At 41.1% G+C, this 21855-nt stretch overlaps 1 protein-coding gene across 2 annotated transcripts in view; it reads right to left on the reverse strand.

Moving 5' to 3' along the window:
* Positions 1-3220: 3220 nt before the first annotated feature.
* SLC1A2 (solute carrier family 1 member 2) overlaps positions 3221-21855 on the reverse strand; it is a 140213-nt gene continuing 121578 nt past the window's right edge. For both annotated transcript variants that reach the window (XM_078684677.1, XM_078684676.1), the window contains 3 exons: positions 18929-19063; positions 10185-10413; positions 3221-3931 (listed from right to left, as the gene is read on the reverse strand). In XM_078684677.1, coding sequence (XP_078540803.1) covers positions 3845-3931; positions 10185-10413; positions 18929-19063 — 451 coding nt within the window. In that variant the 3' untranslated portion in view covers positions 3221-3844. The remainder of the gene's footprint in view (positions 3932-10184; positions 10414-18928; positions 19064-21855) is intronic.

The raw sequence follows: 21855 nt of genomic DNA on the forward strand, positions 1-21855 counted from the left end.
TCCACATTTTACGGTGGGTAAGAAAACTTTGGAATTTGTTTTTGTAAATAATTGGAAGGAATTCTCAGTCAACTAACATAGTTAGTAGATAATAGCTGAAGAAGACTGTAGTATGAGTGTATTAATACGCCCAGCGACATCACTGGAGAGCAGCCAGACAGGAGGAACAGGAGATGGGCATTGTGCTGCAAGGTAGTTTCTTCAGCATTCAGTGCCTTAGAAACTAACGGGGGTTAATTGTTTGTTCTTCAACAGGAAATATGAAGTAGCAGTGGTGTAGGGCATATGTTTGACTAGATTGTTTTTCATAACATGTACAGAAGCAGTATCCATGGCAATGTTTATTTTTTCTTAGCGGTCTCATTATGTGCTAGAGATGGGAGGGAGCAGATCAGGGGCGGTGCCCTGGCTGTTTTTCCTAACACTTGTCTTTTAACACTGAAAACTGAGCCACCAGGAGGACATACTATCTGAAAAGGAAGACTGGCATTGTCATCTGTAACTATATTCTGATTCTTTTTTTGGTGTACTGCCACTTTTATTCCAGACAGAGACAACGTATTAACTGTGCTAATCACTGCCATGGTGTCTGAATACTACCTTGTTATTACCATGGAAAATATCACACAGGTGTCACCCATACCCCACAAGGACATGCTGCAAACCCATGACCAACTGTTTGATTCCAATAAGACATATTAGGCATGGCACATCATACAATGATGAGCTTTTCTAAATATCTAACAGGTAGTCAAATACCTCTGCTGAGACACCAATGTTGATGAGAACAAAGAAAGGTTCTAGTAGTTTCAAGGACAAGTAACCATGTGTTCCATTTAAAGATGGGCAGAGTTTAATCGAGAGTGCTAAATCACAGATGAAATCCTTTCAATCTTGACAATTACTGTGAAAGTAGTAATACATTAAGGAAGCCCCTGAATTTATGGGCTGTCGTTCAGCAAGTGCAATACTTCATGGTCCGAAGCTAAAGAGCACAAATGTTAGAAAGGTCTCCTTTGGTTTTTGTCTGTTTTATCATGTGCTAATGTAGAACTGACATTAATCCACTCTAGAATAATTTATTGAAGAACCATGCGTATACACTTTGGTCTGGAATGCTATGCAGTATCACTTGAAACTCCCTGAGAATCTAGAAAACAGCTACTGAATGTGTGGTATGGGCGCTTCCTTGACTGCTCCAGAAAGCACATGCTTTTGAGTGTGGAAGACCTCTATAACATAGAGAGAGGAAGCAGCAAAAAAACAAAGAAAACAAGATCATACACATGAAATGTAAGATATCGGTCTCCATCCTGGCTTTCATCATCCTAGTGGACTTTCAGAGGTAAACCCTCTATGAGACAGATGGCCTGTTTCTGCGGTCTTCACTGGCAATTTCGCCCAGGTTAAATATATGTTCTAAATAGTAATGAAAAGCCAACCCTAGGGTGGATACCTTTCTAAATCTTAATTTAGTGCTTCCAGGCTCATAAGAGGAGAGCTCTGAAAAACAGACATGATTGGAAAAGTCACGTATGATGCTTTTCCAACACTCTGCTGTCAGCTGGCTCAACTTTGAAGGAGGAGGAGGTTAATATGAGATTTTGTTTAACAATATATACAGTGCCTAGTTTGTGATCAGAAGGCCTTGGTGTGCTGATTGCTTCTTCTAATTGAATTTTTGTGATAGCAAACTGAAGATGTGGAAACAATCATATGTTCAGTTTTCACCTCAAGATCAATTGTAGGACTAATGTCACCTGTGAAGGAATTCCAGAGGGTGCCAGCATGCATTCAAAACAGCAGATCTGTGTTTTTTAGGATAAGGATATCTGGAGATCTCAGAGCTCTGCTAATGATAAATGTTTAGAGATTGTAAACTGTACTTGTGAGTTTAGCTTCAACTACAGTACTGGAAGTTACTTTATTGTTTAAACCTCTATCTGAAATCATTACTTGTTAACCAGGTTTGCAATCTAGTACAAGGGTAAGTCTTTTTTTTAATTAGGAAACAAATACACCACAAAAGAATAATAGAAATATGAAGTAATGTATGAATATATTTCAAAAAGTATCTGTTATAGAAAAATGTCCTTGTTTAGGGACTGATGGCACTATTACCACAAAACAGCATAAAAATAGGGATTTCTTTAGTTGTCTGTATGTATATTTAAAATCCATAACAAAAGTTTAAAGTGCTCTTGAAAGGATAGCCTGAGAAAGCATGAAGGTTTTATCTGATAAAGGATTTAGATTTTTTCTTGTGCTAATATCAGGATAGGATAATATTAAAATACCTCTAGAAGCCAAATCCTACAGAACAAACACAAAACCTTTTCTTTATAATCCCAGCTAAGAATAAAAATGGAAGTTTAACTATCTTTAATTCTGTATCTCTGAAGTGTAATAAAGGATTGATTTCCTGAAATGTGCTTGACTTCCATCAAGGAAAATACTAGTAATAAATGTGACAAGATTTAGTACTCAATAAGGCTTAAATTTACTATATTGTTCAAGGTGAGGCATTCCAGCATAAGCCAAGGAGCGCTGGACCCCTGCCACATATTTAGGGTAACAACTTACTATATAAATGTTGTCCATTTAGACAAATTATATGTAAATTTATCTTCTGTGGGTATCCTTAAAATTTGCTGTACTTAATGGGCTGTTCAATAGGAAGTTCAGGGAAGAGAATTTGGGGTTCTCCTGAGGGATGCCATAATTCAAAGCATATTGTCATATTATGAGTGATATGTACTAATTAATCTGAACCTCTCATTCATTCCAAAACATTAGACCTTTAAAAAACATAAAATTTGCAATAAATAGCAAAGCTACACATTATGACAACACATTAGCCGACTAAATTGAGCTATAGGAATCATATAGGTAATGTGGAACACTGTCATGAGCATATGATATACTCTAAGTTTTAGAACCCTGAGTGTCTGAAAAGACCCAGACGGCCATTCTGAAGATTCTTCTGTACACAGATCATGCGCAGCCTACATTCTCTATGTCCTGGAGGTCTCTCGCTTTCTATTTGCACACACTGAGAATTGTTCTGCCGGCCTTCCTTTCGTTGTCTTCGCCAATGCAATGTTTAAAAGAGGGGGTGGCTTTAAAAATTCTTTCACTTAAGTTTCTTTATGCCACAGTTGATGAAACAAGTTCAGCGCAAATCATCCTGCAGAAGTATATTCTCCGCAGACAAATTTTGAGTATAAAATTTCAATTTTTTTGACCCCTCCTTCATGAACTTCACAACCATAGAACACATTCAACATTTAGTTATTTTAAATTCTACACATGGCATCTGCGAGGCATTATGGCGTATAAGAAGCACAAAGGCCAGCATAAGAACAGGGCTGATTATTTGCCTGACCAGGTGAAATTTCTTTTTTTCTTTTTAAACATTGTTCTACTCCAAAGGTTCCAACAAACAACTAAGAAATACAGAGAAATAAACATGTCAATTCTAAATTTAGAGGTTTTGTCGCCGACAGCCATGATAATTGGCTCTAGCCCCCTCTCTCTTTGACAAAAGGAGCAATATCCTCCTAAACTAGAAGGGGGCGCTGTTACATTCCATATCTTCACCACCAACCAGGACTACACTAATACAAGATTACATACCATATAGACTTCAGAGACTCAACATGGCGTAACGTCATGCTACTTGGCAAAGGTACATTAAAATAAAACTCTCCTTCAAATCTCCACACTTGGGCTGGCCAAACAAAGATACAGGTTTGTGTATTGTGGACACAACAGGCTTGTGTTTGATCGATAAATTCTCATTCACTTTGCAGGCGTGGTTGGTTGTTGGGCGGGACATGGGACTCTACACGTCTTTCGTTTCCACGACTTCCAGAGGTTCTTCCTCGATGGCATTGTAGTCGGCGGCTTTGCCGTTGTTTGCCAGAGTGACCTGAAATTAATCCTCGTTAACCGTGGACTCTTGAAAACCTAAGGCACTTTTTCTTTATTCTAAGGTCAAAGGTCATGTGGAGGAGCATCACTGCTAACCTACCTTGTCATAGACCTGCATTCTGTTCCACAGGCGCACTGTGCAACAAAATTCAGGATATGACAACTTTATCACATATAACTAACAATATTCTGAAATCTAAATGTTTAACTGAGATAAACATTGATCAATCTGTTTTGTTTAGGTTGTTTGTCATGCTTAATTGTTTTAGTTATAATTCAACATTTGAAAGAGCCGAATTGCAAGAAAATGGTGATGACTACTCCACACAGTATTTGAAAAGTATTTATAAATGCAGCTATTTCTAGTCATGCCCTGAAATAAGGTTCAGTTTTAATCTGGCCAAGCCCTTCTCAGCTCTTGTCTTTTTTCTAGCCACATTTTGAAACATTTTTTTTTAATGATGTTTCAGTAATTCAGGATGTTTCGGACCCGACTATTTCATTCTGTTAAAGTTAAGTTCAGGAGAACCAAAGCTGCACCACTAAAGGCAATCTGGGACCTATCATGGTCCCCTAAGCATCCCCTTAAGCATACGCCAGGGCAAGAACGTGCATCTCCAGTGCTTATTTGTGGCTCTTGTTCCAATTTTAACCACTTCGTATGGCACCCCAAGACATCAGTATACTATCGCTTCATTGTACCTTGGTTGCTGTTCACTAGCGTAATGAAACTTGTGGTTCCCCCCTGCAAACTACATGGAGGGCCCCCCCTCTGTACTCATTCAGGAGCTCTCAGGCCTGGGTACATGCTGTGGGAGTCCCCTGGAGCTCGGAGACCCCGCCTCACTGTGTAGCTGCAGGGCATAAATTACGCCACTGTTGCTGCTCCATATGTGGATTTGTTTGTACCATAAGGAGGAGAAGTATGGGATTTTTTTAAAGATAGAAACCAAACAATAACACTTACTGGTGAAAATACAGGTTCATACTGTTCAGTGGCCTGCAATGCGAAGGCACTTATGGGATTTTTCTTGAGGAAAGTGGCATCAAAGCCACACATGGACTACTCATTTCTTAGACCCATCAGAAACAATAGCATGTTGGTGTTTTATTTCTGTGGGACAACTGTTGCAGGACAATGGCTTGTGACTGCTATTTTGGAATTCTTTTGACTTCTGTTGACATTGTCCTGGTTGGGTGGACACACGGCGGCATGGTGGGAAACATGCTGTTGCTCAATGTGGACAGCAAGGGAGTGGTGACCATGGGGCAAACAAAAAAACACAGAATCACTGCTGTGGAATCTTAGGTGGGAGATGCAGTGAATCTAATATTCTGGCAGTTTGTGGGAAAAAGAGCTGGGGTTGTGAGTCATTATCAGGAGAAATGGACCACAGGAAGACTATAGGATTGGTTAATCTGAAGGAAAAAACACGGTCAAGCTGACGGCCAGTCATGAACAAGTTTTTGTTGATACATGTTTTACTCAAGTACTAAGGAAAGCGTATTCAGTGTTATTTATATGTTACTGGTTTTCTTGAGTGATCGTGGCAACATAGTTAATAGGGAGATGTGTGTTTAGAGGCTTGTGAAAAGATACAGGTCACAAAGAGGCAAGTGTTGCGCTGGAGTGGCTCAGCAGACCATTTCCAATAGGTGCAGATTTGTGCAGTAGTGGGCATGTGCACCGGGGGCATAGGGATGATGATTCACCAGACACTGGGCATGTTTAAAAACTGTTAAGTGGAATTGGGAGAGAGCCAAATAATTATGGAACACATTTGTTTAGGAGTGGATATAATAACTGATCATACAGTTACTGAGGTCAGTGAAGCCAGGCACAAGCTGGTACTGTCTTTTTTAGTTAATTATGTCTGTGACTAAGATTCCTCCCAAAGAAATTATATTTCCTTGATAAGTCAAATTTACAATTTTTGGCTAATAAGTAGTCTGCAGTTGTTAGCTGCAGCCCAATTTCTTACCAGTGGTGCACAAAGAGCTACATTAATGCTTCCACATTTTGTTTTTGAAACTAAGGAACAATTTGTGTATTTGTGGAATATCTCTATTTTTCTGACTTGCAGTATCTTCCGCACACAGGTCAGACAGCAGACAAGTTGTCCCATCCACAGGATGTTATGTAGATTTCGGGCGTGATCACAATATCGCCAATCTATGCAGAATTTGTCTGTTTTCTCCCGCTTACCAAGTATCGATGAGTGCTGTGATTGAGCCGATAAACTTTCAAATCAGAGACAGAAGCAAGATAACACGGTGGTGTCTTGTCCAAACACTGGCCAATCTCTAGCATCAATGTCTAAACTGTGTACTTGTGTTAATCAAAAAGGACTAGCCTTTGTGAAGTATTTATCTGGACTCAAAGCTGTATGGCGAGGTGCAAACCATTAGGTTTTTTCATGTAGCACTCACCCACCAACCTAGTTGGAGGCATGCTTCATCATCGGGCCCACCCAGTGACATCCAGTGTGTCCCGGGTGTGCTTCTACGCCTGAATACAGTGGAGCAGGTATGTAGCAGAGTGTGCAGTGTAGTGACATGAATAGTGAAAGTTAAAAGCTATAACGTTGTCTCAGTACCCGAGGGTTAATTAGACTTTAATAACTGGGCCTCTGTTAGCGTTTAAAAAGGCTGGTGGAAGTGATAGGAGTATATATTAGGGCCTCCTGCATCCGGGTGTGGTCTACATGTTTCAGCCAGGCCTGGGAACTTAAAACTGGCTTTCCTCAGGACCATTAAATAAGTGAAGCTGCAATCTTATACTTAAGTGAGTGTGTTGATTGAACACAGGGAGTAGTCCGGCAGGGGTTTTGACCGGTACTGGCGGTCAAGACCTGGGCCGAACCTGTTGTTCCATCGCGGACTCGGAGGTCTGTGCTGGAACTACAGGTTCACCGCAGGTCTTGACCGCCAGTACCAGTCAAAACCTCTGCCGGACTACTCCCTGGGGCATTTGCGGCAAAACGCCAGCTTATGCTTGGTGAGGGAATCCCCCTGGCACACATATAGCACCTTAGAGAGTGCTTCACATTTTTCAATCAACACACTCACTTAAGTATAAGATTGCACCTTCACTTATTTAATGGTACTGAGGAAACCCAGTTTTAACTTCACAGGCCTGGCTGAAACATGTAGACCACATCCGGTTGCAGTAGGCCCTAATATATATTGCTATCACATCCACCAGCATTTTTAAACGCTAACAGAGGCCCAGTTCTTAAAGTCTAATTAACCCTCGGGTACTGGCACCACTGTATAGCTTTTAACTTTCACTATTCACGTCACTACACTCCACACTCAGCTACATTCCTGCTTCGCTGTATTCAGGCCTAGAAGCACACCCAGGACACACTCGGTGTCACTGGGTGGGCCTGATGATGAAGCAACTAGGTTGGTGGGTAAGGGGCTTCATGAAAAAACCCAATGGTTTGCACCTCGCTATACAACTTTGGGTTTTGATAAATACTACACAAAGGCTAGTCCTTTTTGATTAACATATAAATCCCGGGGATACGGACTAGCTACCTAGTCCTCTCTCTCTTCTCTGATAAACGGAGTAAACTGTGTACTTCACATGGAGAGGCAATCCAGCTGGCCACACTACCAGTTGCAAGCTCTTGAAACCTCAACATTGCAGGTCTGGAAAACATGAAACGTCCAATGGACATTTTCTCAGTCATGAGATCATTGTTTGGATAAGCGAAAAAATTGTAAGATGAAGCATTGTCTTAGGAAGAAGCCACGTCATAAATATATGAAGGCAATAACAGTCAACCTGTGGCATATGTCTCCACTCCTGAAAGACACTGAAAGTGGCAAGTCAAGACAAGAGCTGCTTAGTCCGGGCTGGCTCAGGAAGAACTGGACCTTTCTAGACAATGAGGAAGCAAACCTGGTATGTCTATTTCTAATGATGGATCAATTCTCTCCTAGCTTACCTTACATGCTTGCATCCGTGGACTTCATATGAAAGTTAAAGACAGGACTGGTATTCCACATGATGGATAGACTGCATGTATGAAAGCATGGGACATGAAACATGACAAGATGCACCAATGATTCAATACTGTTCCACCTGCCTATCCAGAGATCTGGAAGGTCTGTGCATGCAATACCGGCCACATGCAACACAGGTGAAACTTGCAATTAAAATTCACAGGCAAAGTAGTGTTAAGTATTAGGAGAAGAAAACAATACTAAAAAGAGCATGCATAAACAGCCACTAGACCCCATCATAAGAACAGAATACAGTACTTCAAAGCCAGGCGACTTTGCAAAACTAGGATCTATGCAGAAACTGTGTGGGATGATAGCGGGGGGTGCTCCTCATAAACCAACCTAAAAGCTTACAACTCGTTTTTCTTACAATAAAGTTCATCGCACACTGATATTATAAAATATCATGGCACCAGTCAACTATTGCTGTTGGAAAAACAAGGATACCCAATTTCAGGTAGCCAGACACACACAGGAGACCAAATGTTTACTTACTGACCGCGTTTTCTACCGTTTATAAATTTCAGGATAATAGCCGTAATGCGGATCTTGGCAGTTTCCGGCATACAAATTGCTCCAACACTTGAAATATATAGCAACACTGATACACAAATTAGTTATAAAGTGATGACCATATTATTTAAAGTGAAAAAATACTTAAATGCCATGTTAGGGCATAACTTTTTCATGTATGAATATTCAAAGACAATTGAAATCACTAAATCCCCATAATTGAGCACAATGTACTTTGGGCACGATTCACAAATGTATACTGGGACTAAGGTCTAACTCTACGACTTTACGTATTCACAGTGGGCATTTAAGAACAGTAAAGTTAAACTTTTGTCTCAGTTAAACTTACGTTTTGGTCTTAAGTTTACCTGAGACCAAAAGTCCTTAGACTAAATGCCCTTTGTGAATACTGAAAGTCGTAAAGTTTACCTATGTGTATTGGGCACATAATATGGGCATTAAGCTGAAGGCAACTTTCTAGTTTTTACTTGACAGATACTCCTACTAAATATAAAGGAAGTACATTTTTATTGGGAGTGAATATAGTGCTGTGAAAGGTGCTGGATGGAAATAAGTGAAAACTCAAGTGTGTTAGCTTTACACTCTGTCTGCTAGTGTGCATTAAAACAGCTCTGGATGATTTCTGAATCCACAGTCATAAAACTTTGACTTATCTTCAAAGCCTGCTCATAGGCTATTTTAAGAAGGTGAGGAAGAAACACAGGGTTAGTGGTTCATAGATGAAAAGATAGGCTTTTCTTTTTTTCAGTGACTTCAATGTAAATTTAGCAACTAGATGGCTGGAGAGTAGCGGAGGGGAATAAAGCAGCATGAGAATTCGAGCTGAGCCTCATATTTGTATAATTTAACGTACTCATTTTGCATCCATCATTTAAAATACGTTTTGTGAATATATACTAAAGAATGAAACCTTGCCTGGTTTCATTACAGGTTTTATCAAACATTAATGCTTTTTTTAATGTGCCTAGTTAATCTTTGCTTGGATTCAGGACCGATTTATCAAGATGGTTGTAAAAGTTCTGGTTGTCTTTTTTCTCTCTCTTTTTCTCTTTCTGTAATGTGAATGTATATACCAAACAATGCTGGTGGATATCAAATGTTGGAGCAACTTAACTGCCAAAAAACCTACCCTGTAGGATGCTAGTCTGCAGCTAAATTTCCAGTACTAATTACAGAATTTAATTTTGCTAATAAAAAAAATTTGACCACAAAACAGATTATATACATGTTTCGTAAGAAGTATGTCAGTGGTCGATGACGGAGTGGCACATGAAGAGTGTCCTTTGTGCTATTACTTCACTGCGTCACAGGTTCTCGTTCAATGCATTTTGCCTTTCTTATGGTGTGAAGATGAGAATCGATACCTCTTACACTGGGACATTTTGTAGAAATATCGATGCCCAGATAAGACTACACTGATTTGTTTCAGTCTTCTACACATTTCTTTAAAATGTCACAGAACAAGTCATGGCAAATGCAAACCAGTGCCACGTTTTACTTTAGGTGTGAGCAGCAGAGAGCAGGAGTTTTAGTCCAAAATTCTACAAAGCTCAGTTTTTATGTCCGGGGTTCATAGAGACTGCCGTCATGGACATAATTTAAAAATTAAAAATAAAATATAAAATGCAGAGCATGCAGATGTAAAAAAGAAGTCCATGCAAGTGCTAGATACAAGTCTCTATATCCATAAAGGTCAACGGTACCTTGCACTCATCCACCACCACCGAGTTGTGAGCAGCGTACACACACTGGTTGGAGTTGTTCTCCCGGTGGTTTTTCATGTCATCGTACACAGACTGAGTCTTGGTCATTTCGATGTCCTGCTGTGCGTGTTGGGCATCGATCTCTTCTAACTCCGCTCTGGAGAGGTGGTAAACAATGCCGGCACCAAACGAGTCTCCAACCACGTTCACGGAAGTCCTCATTCGGTCTCTGCACAGAATAATTGGCACATAAATTAATTCCCAAAACATTAAATGATATTTAGGTTAGACTGACTGAGGATTTAGGGGCATTAGTCAATTTCCACAATTTCTAAAAAAACAAACTATGGACCATGTATTAGAGTGAAAGGTCTGCTCTTTCTCCACCCTCATCATAGCAAAGACTGTAACAAAAGAGAAATTGGACTACAAAAACATCAATTACATTATGCAATATCTCCACTACTGATGCAATGCACATCTAGATCAAGAGATGTCTGAGTTGTTCCCCACCATTTTGCAGATGATCTGTTTTTCTCCAGTGTACGGCCTCTTGACCGGCAATTGACAACTTAAACTGTTGGTTGCGCAATCGTGCCTGAACACACAGCCCTAACCTGGTGTAAATTAAGCCTAATCAACTGGATCTTTCACTCCACTCCTTTTGAAATATCCAGAATCTCTCCTTCCCTCATGTCTGATCCTCTTAACCAATTACATTCTCCACTTCTTCAAGGCATTCGAATACAGAATGCCGTCTTACAAAAAAATGGGACCCAACTTTAGAATCCCTACTAAGAGCTGTTTATAGTCAATTGACAAGACCACTATAAATATGCATGCAAAATATTCCTTATATTAAATGTTTCTATATTAGAAATAGTTCTCAGGACACTGAAATCTCTGAGCTCATGCTGTACTGTGCTCTGCTAATAGTGGAGTGGGTTCTAGAAGTTAGGGCCGTTAGAAGACTATGGCGGCTGTGGGATAGCCAAAACGGCATACTCCAGACCAGGTTGTAAGGTCTAGTCTGGCGGGCGAAGTGACTGCAGCTTTTGCGATTGCGTGGCGGCCAGCTGTAAAACCGTCAAACTCGTGATAAGGCCCTTAGCTGGAAAACAAACAGGTGACAGAGGGAACTACCCAATAATTTCACTGAGGGCAACTTGGCCAAAAGGTGATGGAGGACTAGAGGTGGAGGAGACGTGGGTAGTAATGTAGATGATACTGCAAGCCACCAGAGGGATGTAGACAGTGTTCTCTACCCTCCTAATGGATCTGCGTCTGCAGGTGTAGGTGGAGGAGCTAAGTATCTGGCAGGTCATCTGCCTTAGGAGAGGTGTATAATCCTAGCAGTGCATAATGCATCTGTGCTCTACTTCGGTACCCTATAACCATTAAGAACTGTGAAAAAAAGCAATAATTATTTCTCTAGTTGGTTGAAGAGTATGGGTAGCATAAACCAGCAAGTTATAACTATAAAGGATATTTCAAGAGGCCCACCAAACACAGTCCTTTGCAGATGTTGACTCAAAACCAGTAATCTAGGCCTTGTGGTGCTCCGTTGAGGCTCATGAAGGTGGCATCACTATAGTGATGCAATGTTCTCAACTTTTTGTAATTTGGCCAGGTTCACCCCATACAAACGCCCCAAACATACACATACATACGTGCATACAAGAGGCTGGGGAAGACTTTGCACTTGAGGGGCACTTGATGTGACAGAAAAAATGAAAACGTGTTTGCTCAGTGGTTTTTAGCCATGGTATGGCAGCCCAAGAGACAGAGCAGCAGAAGTTGAAGGCATAGAGGCACATAGATAGTGAGACTGAAAATCATAGCATAAATGACATATAATTCATGAGGTGTCTCTGATTCATGCAGGAATCCAAGAGTAACCCACAAATTGAGCAGAGTAATGTGAAGAACACCGCCAAATAATGTTCTTGGTAAATGAGCAGTTTGGGGTGTTCTTGGGAGGATGAACTGTCACTCCTCATTGGTGAGGGATGTGGACTGCCTTTTTGGATGCTCACTGGCTCAACAAAAGGGCGTCTATTCGTACTCTCTGGAAGTTATATAATTCAATGTTAGCTTGGTGTGCAGGGGGGCATCCACTGTTGCACACACTTGAAGAAAAATCTTGAAGACTGAGGTTTCAGCAGATGTGTCTGCTAAGGTGGCCATAGCTCTAGAGCCTCTGGGGCACTGTTCTTAATGGCAGTTCTCTAAGCTTTTGGATGGAAGAAACAAGGTAGTCCCTCATGCTACCTCTTGCAAAACTTGTGAGTCACTGATTGATGGGCTTCCAGTATTTATAGCCAATCACAAGTTATTGGAGGATTGGATGTGCAGGCTACTTTGATCAATGCTATAGGAATACACCTCAAGAGTGCTTATCTCTGAGCGGAATGTTCGGAACAATTCTGATGGTGCCAGGTCACCATGAGACATTGTCAGACAATCAGTGCTGATCACCATATCCTTCTTCTTATCCATGGCCATCTTCTTATCCATCATCTATATCTGAGACACATACCTTGGGGATGGGTCTGACCCAGACCAGGTGGTCTGGATAAAAATCTATCCTGGTGAGCATCTGGTGTTCATGCTTCCTGGAAGTAGCCCAGAACTGCATCAGTGGTCGGGTGATCCCAATTGTGTGTTTCCCTCCCCGCTCCGTCTTCACCATACCAAAGAGGAGTGAGATCTTGGCTCCCCGCAGTCCTCTGGATGCGTAACTAATACGTCATCTGCACTCTTAGAGCCGCACAGGCCTCTAAGATGGAACACGTTCATATAAATTGACAGCAAGTGTGAAGACCACAGAGTCTGGCATATTGCCTGTGTTGCAACAATTGATCTTACTTTGATTCTAGCTTGTATTGTCTCGCCCGCCCTTATTTGGCTATCTTTGAAGTTTTATTAGAATTATTTTACTGTTTTATCTCAGGCCTTTTTGATTTTATTCCTCCCTTGTCACCGGAAGTGGCTTTTATGCAATCATTGCAATGGGTAGGATTCCCTATGTTACACACCTTAGTTAATATCCAACATGTTTGTCACATAAAACTTTGTTCTGCAACCAAAACTACACTGAGATTCATTCTAATCCTCTACGTAAATACATTTTTTTAAATGTTAAGTCTCCCTATGTTCTTGGTTTTGTGTTATATTTTAGCAATACTTACTTAATGCAGCATTATTTCTCTTTTGGTCTCAGTTTGCAAACATCTGCTTTTCTAAACTTGAATTCGGGTGGGCAATACATTTGATGATTTTTCACCATCTCATGTATTTTGTTGGGTGGTTGGTTGGGATTTCAAGGTGCTATACGGCTGGAATAATTTAGGGGTTGATCACCAGTAACCCAATTTTGTCAATAACCTGGCTGTAATAAGGGGAGGAGTACAGTAGCCAAAGGTGATAGTAAAGGAGAGTGTTAGAAATTAATTAAATCAATCAATCAATCAATCAATCATTTGTAAAGCGCACTACATACCCGCGAAGGTCTTAAGGCGCTCAATTAAATGTAATGGTTATGTTAAAACAAAAAATAAGGTAGTATGGTGACATTTCCTGTTAATTAGGAGAAGAAAAAAAACAAGAGTATCAAATAATTGTGATGTAGGAAGATAGATTAAAGTGATAAAATGGGTAAGAGATAGAGGTGAAAGTAATTAGGGGACAATAGGGGCACCGAGATTCTCTAAAACAGAAAAAATGAAAAACAACCAACAACTTATTTACTGACAATCACATTTCTGAAAGTGGTCCCTCAAAGATAATGAAATGCAATTAAAAACCTGGGACTCCGACAGAGGCATTCCGTTTTTAATCACTAAAACTCAAAGTGCCTAATAAACCCAGGTTAGCTACCACTGACTCAATATTAGTGGGATAAATACCTTATTAGAACAGTCCTTTGTTTACAAGAATAACAGGAAGTTACAGATAATGAATAATGAAAAGGAGTTAGAATAACAGAAAGAATCAATAACACATTAGATGCAGAGGTTAAGTTTAAATAAAAAATAAGAGAGAAAATTGTCTTTTACACCCTTTTAATGGAACGTTAATTGACAAATTCACATTTCATAAGATTTTTTTTACAAGACCTGTTTTTTAAGTGGAAGACCCCCTACCTTCCTTTAACCTTTGCTCTATGACCCTTACACCATTTATTTTTTCATTTATTTGAAAAATGTGTCCCTTTCTTATTTTTATTGTGTTAATCAGCGAGAGGGCTGAGAAATGCCAGTAAAAAAGCAGGTTTTCTACATGAAGCTCTACTAAATAATTCACCACAGATTAATCTCCAATTTATTCATAAACCCTAAATTAATACATGAAACCGGACAGGTTTAGTGCACCTTAATTATCCTATTCACATCTATTCTCTTCGCGGCTAGGGTGGTTAGGCCTTCATTTTGGTCTTGGCTACCTAAGAATGAAATATGGTAGGTTATCATAGAGAAAACTGACGTGGGTGACTGTTTTCTCCATGGTGAAGGCAGAGAGACTTAACCTGACTTTCTTTGTGCCCCTGAGCCCACAGTGGCTCAGCAGCACTGGAATGCTGTGCTCTCAACTGTACCACCTGAGAACCGATGTGGCTATATAGAACCCTGGGCGCGGACCCTGCAGGGAAACAGTCTTTACACCGCGACCCTAAGCACGCTGTGCCACAGCAATGCGGTCTGTACCACGAGCGTGTCTTTGTAACATGTTCCTTTACTGCGCAAGTTATTACAATGACTTGCCTTAAGGAAAGCATTGAACTGTAAGTTCTACCCTTTCCCTCCTGTTGCGCAGACTGGAGTTGGAATGGTAAATTATACTATTACAAAGTACAGCGGCTTCCCTAAGGTCAGTCGTTCGAACTACTTGCGTGGTTAAGGTATGATTTGTAAAGACGCATTCGTGGTACAGACCACTTTGTTAAGACAGGCATGGCAAATGTATGCGTGGTTCCGACATACACCTGGCACCGCATTGCATGAACGCAGTTAGTGTATTCCTTCCGTGAGGCAGCCGGTGCAAGTGGGGCAAGCACCTTGTGTGCAAAGGATACAAATTAGAAATGACACTCAAGTCTATATTGAAAACAGGCAGTCCACTGTGAACTACGTCTTTCGGGTATTACCTTTCGATGGCTATCTGCTCATTACCTGACACTGATAAAAATTGACAAGGATAATTGGTGAAAGTATGCAGATATTTTAAAAGATAGATGAGAATATGCGCAAGTGTTTTTATTGGAGCGTGGCCTCGTCTGCTCAACTTATGATTGGCGTGGACGTCATTTAGGGGTGTCCAGGGGTCGCAGCTGTGACCCCTTGCGTGCCCCATGCGACCACTGTCACTCCGTGCCAGGAACAAAGGGGCAGCTCGTCTTTATGGACATCGGATGGGACCGCAATCTCCTTGATTTTGTCAATTTTTTTATTGCACTAATAGTGAATAATAATGTATTAATCATTACGAGTGTAATAAAAAATTGGAGTTCAATTAATGATCCTTCCTGGCTGCGAAGGTTAGTAAAAAAATACTTTTAAATGGGCGTTGTGTGAGTGTGCGCAGGTGAGAGTGTGTTTATGTGAGAGACAGTGTCTGTATGTGTGTCTGTATGTGTGAGTGAACGTATAGGTCGAGTGTAGTGTGATGTGAGTTGTTCTTCTGCTGGCTTTTTGGTAAATAGACTTTCGTGGTGGTTGGCCCCTTTCTGCAGTGGTACAGTGTATCAGAAAAGGGCTGGAAAACAATTGCGACAAACTGCCTAAGGATAAGGTCCATTCAGACTATCCACTCACCTCCTTTTTATTCTGTGAATAGCCCTGTGTCTGATGGACATGCTAAAATGTTGATGCTATAGCTCCCTGTACCATAGTCCTCACTCTGCCCCTAACTGATGTGGCACAATAAAGCAGAGCCGGCCTAGGGTTGTTTGTGTTCCACTTCCAACAAGTGAGTGGCTTAGCAGGTTGGCTGGACTTTTAGGATTGCAGAAGAGACGAGGATATTCTGTGTATGGTTTGTTGCTGTCTAAAGTAGCACTCTGAGCCAAAGAACCCTGGAACAGGGTGGTGGTGGCTCCCTTCACAGCACAAAGATCCCCCCAGAATAAGATGGGTGGTCTCCTGTGTGCTGAATCACACCCTAAATTTGTAGACATGAAGCCTTGTTGATATACAGTACCTGTTTCAAATAGGGCTCTTTAGTTGAGGAATATAGGTCTGTGCTCACATACAGGACGTCTACGTTTACAATTCAAGTTCTAAGCCATCTAAAATATACCATCTAGTTTATGGACCCTTAAAGTTCCTCTAACCATGTCTTCAAGGGGTTGGCATAGCTGGGCAGGTGCTCTAGAGTGGCTCACACCAGCATGGCACACACTGATGGAACTTATGTATGAGAAAGGCAAATGGCCTCCCATGGACCCATGTGTCAATCAATGATGGGGGAGTCAACACTTTCTCGTGGAAAAAAGGGGACTGAGCTTAATCTCAAGAAAGCAAGGAGTTTACCCTGGATTTCTATTACTGAACAGCCACTGCTGTTCTTCACTCACCACTGGTTCTAATACACACACTCATTCATCATTCATAGTCAGGAATCTTCCCCCTACTATTATTAATCTCTGTCCAACTGAAAAGTAGTGCTAATACATATTTATTTTTTAATTTGCATGTCAGGACAAAAATAAGGATACATTGTTTGCCGAAACTACCTGATACTATATGTCAGCTTGGGATCAATAGTTTGGTCACCACTTTAGGTTAACATCGGGTTGGTGGTTGGCCCTTGGGTCTTGGTATTTTGACAAAATGAACTGCTTATAATTCATTGTGATTTTGTGTTTTTAAAGAAATGTATTTGTTTTTATATAAAATTCATCTTCTAATGAAGCTTTGTTTTTTAATGTATTAGTGTTTTCTATATGTAAATTGTTTCGGATAAAAAAACTCTTCACTTCTCATGCGAATAAAAAAATAAATATGTATTAGAACTACTTTTCAGTTTGGACAGAGATTAATAATAGTAGGGGGAAGATTCCTGACTCTGAATGATGAATGAGTGTGTGTATTAGAACCAGTGGTGAGTGAAGAACAGCAGTGGCTGTTCAGTAATAGAAATCCAGGATAAACTCCTTGCTTTCTTTGGAGTCAACAATTTCACAAGGGGACCTGAATGCCCAAGGATAGATCCGGTTCTTCAATTCTAGATTTTGATTCTTGGTGACCAGGGTGGACATCCCATCCTTTGCTGATGTCCATTCAGGTATGTCCTGCACGGCATCTGCTGGTCGTCCCTCTAAAAACAGACAGTAGTAGGTTGATCAACGCAATCACCTTGGGACATTACAACTATTAAATGTCGACATCACACAGCCCTGGCACTGAATAACACCGAGCTCTTTGTTCCAATTGTTCTTTCTTCTCTCAGTCCGGATCTTGCACAAGCGCATGGAGTCTGGAAATGTGTCAACGCAGTGATATTTCCGCCAGCTTCCCATGGACGAGGTTCCAGGTGCCAGTTACTTCCAGTCTTGGATGACATCCAGCGCTTGACACAAGGTGCACAGTAGGTGCCACCTCTACTTGTCAACCTTTGGACTTCATGAGCCTATCGCTCAGAGCCACACCATCGCATAATCGCTGTCGTCCTTCCAAGTTTCATTCTTCATCTGATTGAGTCACAGGAGTACACAGTCTCCTATGTTTTATTTATTTTATTTTGAAGCATTTATAAAGCGCACTGCCACCCAACGGGTATCCTGGCTGCCGAAGTTCTCAAGTTTTCACACTTTGTAGAACTTGCTGGCCTGCAGTACTTAACTCCAAGAAACAGCTTGTTTCTGAGCTAATTTGAAGAGCCCAAGAAACACTTGTGTGACCGTCTCTATTTACAACATAATTGCATCGATTTATGGTATAGTATTGGATTTACAATGGAAGTGCAACTTGTGAAATATAGATTTAATACACTTTAACCCTCTTTCTGAGTTGGCCAGATATATGATGGAAGATACCGGTTTGGAATTAATGATTCTGACCTGGTGGCTTCCCGATAAATTCCCACTATGAAATACTTGGTCTGGCATAAGAAATTACCATGCGGAGATGCAGTTTCCGGGTTCTTTTTCACTAGTTGTCACTGATGTTTGAACATTTGCACTGAGATCCCGATACCTGCTGCCATACACCCACAAACAGTGCCTCCCCCACTCACTTGTACTACCTTCATAGAGCAAGTCGTAAATGGGTGCAGTGTCTGCAAAATAGTCTGGAATCTTGGAAAATCCGCGTTTTATTATCTGACAAGGTTATTCCCATTCTGGGGACTAAATATCCTGCCAAATGCAGGAGAGATGGGAATGAGGAAACTCTCTCTGGCCACCGTTAATGCATCTACAAGACCAGAACTGGTGCTTCTCCTACTTCGCAGCCAAGACCGGGAACAACCTCCCCCTCCACTTTTGGCAAAGCCCTACATTGATCCAGTTCAGGAGGGACGTCAAGACCTGGCTCTTCAGATGACCACAGCACCCTACAGAGCCGTCCCCCCACCCCTAGAGCCATGAGACCCTCGTGGGTGAGTAGTTGCACTTCACAAACCCCTGACTGATCGATTGATTGACCTAACAACAGTTTATGCACTTGGTGCACTATAATATTTCTTTCCAAATGTTCTTAACTGCTTCCACATAAAAATATATATATATGAGAATTTATACTTACAGGAACCAGTCAACAGCAACCAGCAAACTGATGTCTTGAGTAGGGAGGCCCACTGCGGTGAGGATGAGTAACATGGTGACCAGGCCGGCACTGGGGATGCTGGCTGCGCCAACGCTGGCAAGGGTCGCGGTCAAGCTGCAAATACAAGAACAGCAGAGAGGCATCAGCTTCAACAATCAAGGCCAATGTCCTGTAAACACCATAGGGTAAACCACATGTATGGATCTATAGAGTGTTACTTAAGTGCTTCAGGATCAGTACATTGGAGCTTTGTTTCCTTGTCTTGACCAAAAATGCCACTTGTCAACAGAAGAAGGGCTGAACATGTTCTGGTGGTTTAGGCAGTACTGAAAGGCTAATGTACTGATACTCAGGGTCAAGCAAGGTCATTCGAGGAGGCGGTCCAAATGGTCGGAAAACTATGAATCTGCAGAAGTACTTTCAAAATTTTGCAGGGAAAAAGGCAAGATCTGATATATATATTGAAAAAATCTGAGGATACCTGGAAAGCATGTTTACTAATGTTACTTAATTTAATGACGTATATATTAAAAACTACAAATGTAATTCACCGTACAGCTTTCATAATTTCTACATCATTATAAGGCGAGCAAAATGAAATAAGTAAGGTCATCAAACGTCTGCAGATTAAGATGCCTCACCTCTCTGTTCGTGCCCATAAAAGTATATATTTATTTGCAAAATTGACTCATAGAAGATATAAGGTGACCCTTGCTTTTCTACATCCTTGGAAGGACTCATAATGCAGAGGCCCACTGCTCCACCCAGCCTTCATCCCTGCTGAGATGCCAACCAACAACTCAAAACCTCAGTCGGTTTTCAGCATTGTTGCTGACTTATGCTGGTGGCTGCCACTAACTCTCTAAAGAGTTCTGGATATATAAAAACTAAGTTTGGTATCATCCTGGTAACAAGTCAACCAAGGCATCACTAGTAACCACAGATCCGGGTGCCTGATCGAGAGCAAACGATGTAACGACCACAAATTTCCAGGATGATCAGAAGTCCTTAGTCGAAGGCCTGAAATCAATCACCTCTATAATCCAGAGTAATAGGCACCTTCAAATGTGCAATGATGCCAGTCCCTCTACTACTGTACCTACCTATGGGGCAGCACATCAGAAGCAGAACTGTTTTCTAGAACACTACTCGCACACCCTTTAAATACTTATCTAGAAGCAAATAATGAGACTATTAAATTAAACTCTACAGGCAAAGGGAAGTCTACATTGGTCTGGGTACTTAGAGTAGGGTAGGGAGCCCCTATCAAAGTACTGCACAAAGCGAGAGCTTTCATAGTCCGTTCTAGATGCAATTCAAATTGTAACTCTGAGATCTAGCATTCCCGCGTCATTTCTGGAAAATTTTCATTCTAGGGTCTTAGCCAAGAGAAGCAGAAGGTGTTACCATATTCCCCTGGAGCAGAGTTAGATCTAAATCTCTGGTTCGAGGAGTCGAAAAGAACCCCATTTCATCTGATTAAAGGCGGGTAAGCAAATATTACTGTGGCCGCTTGTCACCATGAGCCCACTAATAACTGTTGCTTCAGTTCAGCAGCAATATTATATACCAATTAGAAATGATGTGCAGAACATCATTATATATAATGTACCTCGCTTGTAGGCTTTGGTACTTAATGCACAGTTCGCTTACCACAGAATTAGCTATCTCCTCTAGCGGCAAAATCCTACAGACCAACCTGATCGCTTGAATTTTGGACTTTTTGCTCCTGATTGTTAGTTTCACCAGCCACCAATGGCCGAGGCAGTATCCCTAGATATATATTCGAGAGCCAAATCCTTGTTCATGGATACAGATCTCAAGAACTTCTTCATTTAAATCTGAAACTAGGTAAACTTGGAGAGCACCATCAGTGTATACTTTAACTAAACCAGAGAGACAGTAATTTCTTAACTCTACTTCCTTTCTGCAGCTGGTGTATTCTTTTAATATTATTTCAGAGCCTGACATTTGCTCATCATCGGTGGTAGCTCAATCGTGAACCTTAAAATCTAATACTTTGGTGACAGAGCAGAATTTGGTAGGCTTGAACTCCAAGTGGTCAACTTTATCTCTGGTTTCAGGTAATGCAACAACAAAATACAAAGATTAATACTTTTCCCCCTCCTTCAGCAAAAAGCACACCAGAGAAAGGCTAGGGTGTACTAGATTCCAAAAGGGGGCAAAGAGGAAAACCCAAACACAATGTTTTGAGTCATCCATGATCATCAATGTTACCATCAACTAATTTGCATCTAAATTTTCTGGGACATGCTAACTGGCCTACCAAGACATTAGTCTCAGAACAGATATTATTATTTCCTTGATCTAGTGACCCATTGGTGTATCTGCAGTCTTAGCACTCATGTCAATATTATGGCCTTCTTCTAACTTTGACTTAGGGTGGAAAGTTTTTCGATGGCCAGAAAATTCTCACTGGTTTCTCTCTTTCAAACAGATTTTGGGAAAGGTATGTCAAGTGCAGGGCATAATGCAGGTCCCTGCAGCATTTGTAGTGAAGGTGGTCCCCCACCCTTAAAGGGGGTCCCCATCCTTTCTGCCAATGCATAGCTGTGAGATATGGGAGACTCAGGGGCCCCTCATCAGATTCTGCAGGGGGGGCATCATTTTGCTTTATGCCACTGGTCAAGTGATCTGATTAAGTATTTGAGGTTATCCTTTGTGTATTTGTAGACTTCCTTACAGCTTACCACTAAAGAAGTAGGTCTGTCTGTTGTGGGAATCTTCTTAAATGGGGCCCAGGGCTCTCTACAGTCAAAATCATTGAGTTTTACCAAGGCAGCCATGATTGGCTAGCCTCGCAGCCTATTGCAGGTGAAACGTGGCAGTCTTGTATCGCTGACTCCCCTTCTTTATACTTCTCATGCGTTCTTTGGAGTAAGAGT

The sequence above is a fragment of the Lissotriton helveticus genome, chromosome 3_2, assembly GCF_964261635.1.
Source record: "Lissotriton helveticus chromosome 3_2, aLisHel1.1, whole genome shotgun sequence".
NCBI classification, from domain to species: domain Eukaryota; kingdom Metazoa; phylum Chordata; class Amphibia; order Caudata; family Salamandridae; genus Lissotriton; species Lissotriton helveticus.